This window comes from Fundulus heteroclitus, unplaced genomic scaffold (assembly GCF_011125445.2).
Source record: "Fundulus heteroclitus isolate FHET01 unplaced genomic scaffold, MU-UCD_Fhet_4.1 scaffold_52, whole genome shotgun sequence".
In the NCBI taxonomy this organism is placed as follows: domain Eukaryota; kingdom Metazoa; phylum Chordata; class Actinopteri; order Cyprinodontiformes; family Fundulidae; genus Fundulus; species Fundulus heteroclitus.
This window is the reverse complement of record NW_023396945.1, coordinates 1,734,340-1,740,245: the sequence shown is the minus strand read 5'-3', so window position 1 is coordinate 1,740,245 and position 5,906 is coordinate 1,734,340. Positions and strand designations below refer to the sequence as shown.

The following is a 5,906-nucleotide window of genomic DNA, read 5'->3' as shown; positions in this document are numbered from 1 at the left end:
CATTATTACAGTGTTTGGTGCTGGGGGGGACAGGAAAACATGCGACCAAAACAACTTTTTAAAGCGAACAATGATCAGTAAACGCCTTTTGATGTGAGATTAGTACCTCTGAAAGCTGCTCACTGTTAATTCATGCCTTGCAGCGTTACCATTTGTGAACGCCAGGTGGCGCCTATTAACCAGCTCCTGGAATGGATTAGGAGTGAGGTTATGCTAAATTAACACCAGGTGGAACTTTTAAAAGTTTATTAGTAGCCGTGTTTTTTTTTTTTTTTTTTTTTTCTATTAATGTCCAAACATGTTGGAAAGCGCTGGCTTGGGAGTTCTTGCAACTTGGTTTTGACAAATCCTGGACAGATTTTGTGTGTGTGTGTGTGTGTGTGTGTGTGTGTGTGTGTGTGTGTGTGTGTGTGTGTGTGTGTGTGTGTGTGTGTGTGTGTGGGCTGTTCAACAAATTTTGCGGGGCTGGTCAGAAATCTAAAGTGGGTGTTGTTACAAACGCTCCTGTGGGAGGCACCAGTGAGGACTTCCCAGCCAGGTGTTCCTCATCTAAGCTCTTGGGAAGATTGAGATGTCCCATCCTGAAATAACTTGAAATAACTGTTTTGTTCTCCATTCATGCAGAGCCTTTAAAAACCGTCAGACCTGACAGAGTGATGGCAGAGGGCCTTTCAAGCTTAGACATGTGGAGCTTTTCGGGAATAAAGGGCCATACATCATTTTTAAACAATGAACCATTTGTAAAAAAAATTTAACTGCCATTTTTTAAGTAAATAAAAAACGCTGTTTATTTGGAGCTGGGACATCATGGCAAAAGTAATGTATCCTGTCTTTATTTACACCAGTGTGAATCCGACGCCTTTCTTTCAAATATTGCACCCACTTTTTAAAACAGGGGTGCAACAACTACTATTCATCAAAATCCATCACAAGGTAGAAAGCGGTCTGCAGTCTGATCCAGCACAACAAAAATGTGTTGACCCTTGCTTTCAAACTGACAAACAGATGGCTGATGTTGACTCAAGACTTTGAAGCAGAGGGGGGGGGACCTGTGACCAGTTGATGTCCATTCTGCACCAGTTCAAAGAGGTCTGTTCTTTGACATTCATCCTATAAAAGGGTCTCGAAAATACTGGCTGAGTTGGAGGCCGGCCCGCTGACTTTAAGTTTGCTGGATAATATATTAACCAGGTTCAACGTCCACAGTTGCTCTGTTATCTTTTGGGCAGGGTTGTTGAAAGCTCAGTTGCATACAGATTTGTGCACCGATGAATCTTTCTGCAGAGAGCCACAGTATTCCTCTCCGTGATGGCAACCATATGCCACTTCTGGGATTGGGAACCTACGGAGACCCTCGGACGGTGAGTAGAAGCTTCCCATTTTGCAGTTTGTCTGTTTTTTTGTTATCTGCATAGACCCGGCGTGCAAACCATTCCTTTCTCAAACAAAGAAGATTCTTTGGAACGCCGTTCATTAGAAAGGGCCTCCATGTTTGCACAGTCTGTGATTCTAACCTGAAAAACGAACACCTTTCATATAGACGCCCAAAGGAACAGCGCTTGAGTGTGTCAAGCTGGCCATAGACGTTGGATACAGGCACTTTGACGGAGCGCTGGTGTATTTCAATGAGCATGAGGTGGGCCAAGCTATTAGAGAGAAGATTGCTGATGGAACTGTCCGAAGAGAGGACATATTCTACTGTGGCAAGGTAACAAATCTATATTTGTCCAATTTCAATCCACTCTAAGCAGCCATAGCTTAATTTCTACAAATGACCTGGTACATTAAGTCGTCTCATGTTTCATTTCTATTTTAAAATCCGTTGACTGTGCTCTAACAAGCACGGTGTTGTCACCACCAGCTCTGGAATACCTTCCATCCTCCTGAGTTGGTGAGACCTGCCCTGGAAAGGACACTTAAAGCCCTACAACTGGACTACGTGGACCTCTACATTGTGGAGCTTCCCATGGCCTTCAAGGTGCCAATAGATTACACATGCTGTCTTATTTTAAAGCCGGTATTTAACATACTTTTCATTAAGCCTTATATCTGCATGAAAAATGTTTCTTTCTTTGTTTTTTTTTTTATTGGTCTGATGCAGTATTCTAATCTTACATTATGTCTTTTTATTAGCTAGAGTTGGAAAAAAATCCTAATTAACAGAAATAGAGGCTTTAAAATATAATCTGTCTTTGTCAATCTATATAATGAGTTTCCCTTAGTGACTCGAATTACCGGTATAATTGGATTTTTCAGTAATATTCAAAGTTATTGAATATGACTGTATTGATGTAAGGTTCCATCACTGTTGAGATTAACTTTGGTTAAAGTTTAGGCCATGTGGCCAGATCATGACACCGTGGAGTGGATAGGACTTATCATCAACTGCAACGTGTGAAACTGTGATTGCGTTTCAGCCTGGAAAAGAGTTTTATCCTAAAGATCAGGATGGGAAGTACATCTACCACCACACGGATCTGTGTGCAACATGGGAGGTGAGTTATTTATTGCACTGCAGTCTGATGACACAGCCGAATACCAATAGAAAGTTTTTTTAAGCCGTATTAATTGTAAACACTGCGCTGTAATCAGGTATTGCAAGTATTTTTTTTAGGTCAGTTAAACACACTTGACACAACTACAGATTGGAACCAGCAATCACATATTAAACTGAAGCCTTAAATTAAGAAAAAGATTTACTGGATATGGTCACATTTAAAGGCCCTGGTTGCTGTGTGAAGTTGATCTCAAGATTTTTTCCAAATTTGTGCAATTTGTCCTAAATACATACCTGTTGCCTGGATTAAGGTTAGGGGTTATTAAAAACAACAATAGTGCCTATGCATTTTCTTTCAAAGTTTTTCCGATCCTCCACACTGCCAGGGCTAAGCATGGACTAGTTTCAGCTGAAAAATATAAATTTAAACGCCAATAACTAACTCCTGTTGCATACGTTTTATCTGAAAGATTATCATGTCCTGCTGGCTTAGTGTTTATTTTTTGTCTTTTAAGCTTTGTTCTCCTCAGGTTGTTAGTAAATCTAGCCGTTCCTGTGTTTATTTACCATTACAACATCATGTGACCAGGGTTACATTACTGCCCATGTGAAAAATTGGTCAACAAGCCATAAACAATTTACTTATTGGGAAATGGCTTTCTAATGCGGTTAATTGCCGTTCACTGTAATGAAAAGATGATAGCCTTTTATTTACGTCATTGAAAACATCCTTACAGTGAAGCTTTGTCCTTCACTGTAAGGATGTAAGGAGCTGTAATTTTCTTTGATTTTTGTGGAAGGAGGCTCAGGGGAGGACTCACTGGAACTTGAAATGGGCGTAGGTCAGGTTGGTCTTCGACCGCGGCGATCCGTTGATTTTCCGCGAGGCATTACAGCTCGGTCGGCACTTATTTAGTAGCTGCGTCAATGGTGACCATCTGGCTTTCTAATAGTTCTGCGGTACCTCTGGTGGATGCCGCCATGTCTGTTTATGTCAGCTCATCGCGCTCGTTGCTAGGGTTCTATATAAAAAGGACTATCAAAACATTATCTGGATGGACGTTTGGAGTAGATATCCTTATTTTATCATAATCAACTAGATTTGAGTCTTTTTGGTATAGGTATATAACATGAATATGTACCTTTTTAACATTTACTTATGACTTTGATTTTAATAAAATTTTTAACAAATATAGCTTAAACATCCTTTAATTTTTAAATGTAATATACTTAAATTGTGGCAACTTCACAGAACACATCATTTCTTTCTTTTGTTTTTTCTTATTAGCCGAACAGATTTTGACTGGTAATTCAGTCAGTGTGCTACGGCATGGAAAGTTATGAGTTTTGTTTTCTCTTCAGGCTTTAGAGGATTGCAAAGACGCAGGTCTGGTGAAGTCTCTGGGAGTCTCCAACTTCAACCGAAGGCAGCTGGAGCTGCTGCTGAAGAAACCCGGCCTCAAACACAAACCAGTGTCCAACCAGGTCGCTATGAGTCTCCTCTCTACACACACACACACTGACATCGTACAGTACAGCGAGCTCCGCTTTTATAGACACCTCAGGTGAAGATGTGTGCACATATACGTCAGTCTATATACCTCCTTCCCTAAATACATACCCACATAACAACCATCATATATCTAGATAGACAGAAATACTAAGTGAATGCTGAGTTTAATAGACATGTCCCCCAGCTGATTTAGGCAAAGATGCGGGTTTAATGATGTAATTTCTTCTCACTTGTCCATTAGGTTGAATGCCATCCATATTTCACACAGCCTAAGCTTCTGGAGTACTGCCGTCAGAATGACATCGTGATTGTTGGCTATTGCCCTCTCGGTTCCTCCAGAGATGCTTCTTGGTACGTCATTTTCGGCATATACGCACACTTTAGAATTACATTTATGATTTTTATATATGAACAAATATATTGACATATATATGCATGTCTCATTTAGGGTGAATTTAAAGTCTCCCCCTCTTCTGGAGGATGAGGTGCTGGTGTCCATTGGGAGGAAGTACAACAAGAGCAGTGCTCAGGTGGCTCTACGCTTCAACGTGCAGAGAGGAGTGGTCGTGATTCCAAAGAGCTTCAGTCCGGAGCGCATCAAACATAACTTTCAGGTAAAGAAAATATAATAATGTTTGAATAATAATGATTAACGTATGTCGTAGCAGAGATGTTCACAGACCATTTATTCTAAGTCCAAGTCATAAATCTTTTGAGGCAAGAAAATCCAGTCTCACTGCTGACTGAAATTAACCTTCTCACGCTGGATACATGCTGTCTACTCTGCCTAAGACACTGCATTGTTGTAGACTATGAGAGCATATCATTAGGCTTAAGCCTAATTTTTAATCGATGTACACAACAAATTACAAAACAAAGACACAAAAGTGGTGAGGGAATAAGTGAAGCTACAGCTAACGTGAACTGGTCATTCATAGCCGTGGTTGAAGATTGTCCTTGGCCATTTCAGTGCTGTTGAGAAACACTACAGATACAGACCATTCGTAGTGTGTTTAAAGTTATAATAACAACCAACCAATATACTATTGTAACTTAACCATTAACTAAACCATTTACTCCAGTGATGTGCCCTCATTGGCTCACTTTAACCACTGATTAACTGAGACAACAACTGGTCACGAGACTGGAGTCCCAGACCTTAAATCCGTGTTGAGTCTAGTGTCTAGTCGGCTCTGAAGTTTTTTTTTTCTTCTATGTGACTGAAGTTCAACTCGAGTCCAAACCACAGACTTGAGTCCCTATCTCTGCAATCTTAGCCACATCCAGTTTTGTTTGTCTTTTGTATTATCATTTACAGATATTTGATTTTTCCCTCACGGAGGAAGAGATGAAGGCCATTGAAGCGCTGAACAAAAACATCCGCTTCGTTGAGCTCCTGATGTATGTATGCTGTGTTAAAGGAAACGACCAGTGGCGTTGTGTTTTATGGTGTAACGTGTTAAAAGAAAATCAAGAATATTTATATACAGGCCATCTTTCTCTTGATTCTGACCCAGGTGGAGCGATCATCCAGAGTACCCGTTCCATGACGAATATTAAGCTTTTTGAAATGTTCCTTTGTTGTGTATTTTTGTCATGTGTAGAAATTTTCAAAAATAAAACACTAAATAAATGGAGGGTGGCCCTGATTCGTGACTCTATCAAATCCTTATTTCAAATTCACCGGTATGCTCTGTTGCACTTTCATGTTGAACGTTAAAGCTGCAGCTGGGAGTTTTGAGAAAACCGTGGATTTAGCCAGAAGATTTTTAATAAGCACACCTTAAAGGTCCCTCCCCCTCGCTCTCTGCTGCGCTGCAGTCCTCCCTCCACAGCTCCTCTCCCACAGCGGAGCCTGCCATGCTGCTCTAATGTTTGCTATTTTCTGAGCAGGTT

The 5,906-nt window shown here is 40.6% G+C and overlaps 1 protein-coding gene across 3 annotated transcripts; it reads left to right on the top strand.

Moving 5' to 3' along the window:
- The first annotated feature begins 654 nt into the window (after positions 1–654).
- Positions 655–5,648, top strand: LOC105929676 (aldo-keto reductase family 1 member D1). 3 transcript variants are annotated; one of them, XM_021319146.2, is made up of 9 exons: positions 655–1,361; positions 1,541–1,708; positions 1,862–1,978; positions 2,418–2,495; positions 3,860–3,982; positions 4,279–4,361; positions 4,459–4,624; positions 5,329–5,411; positions 5,528–5,648. In XM_021319146.2, exons 1-9 carry the CDS (start codon positions 1,269–1,271, stop codon positions 5,568–5,570), a joined length of 954 nt encoding a protein of 317 aa, XP_021174821.2. In that variant the 5' UTR covers positions 655–1,268; the 3' UTR covers positions 5,571–5,648. The 3 variants fall into 3 exon arrangements, with proteins under 3 accessions (XP_021174821.2, XP_035988407.1, XP_035988408.1); XM_036132514.1 differs by having other exon boundaries at positions 661–1,361; positions 4,252–4,361; XM_036132515.1 differs by lacking the exon at positions 655–1,361 and having other exon boundaries at positions 1,599–1,708; positions 1,842–1,978; positions 4,252–4,361.
- The last annotated feature ends 258 nt before the right edge of the window (positions 5,649–5,906 follow it).

Bases quoted from the DNA above. Each gene is read 5' to 3' on its own strand.
- LOC105929676 (XM_036132514.1), top strand. From the start codon at position 1,269: ATGAATCTTTCTGCAGAGAGCCACAGTATTCCTCTCCGTGATGGCAAC. The intron at 2,496-3,859 runs GTGAGTTATTTA...TTTTCTCTTCAG, and splicing joins ATCTGTGTGCAACATGGGAG to GCTTTAGAGGATTGCAAAGA. The intron at 5,412-5,527 runs GTATGTATGCTG...ATTCTGACCCAG, and splicing joins CGCTTCGTTGAGCTCCTGAT to GTGGAGCGATCATCCAGAGT.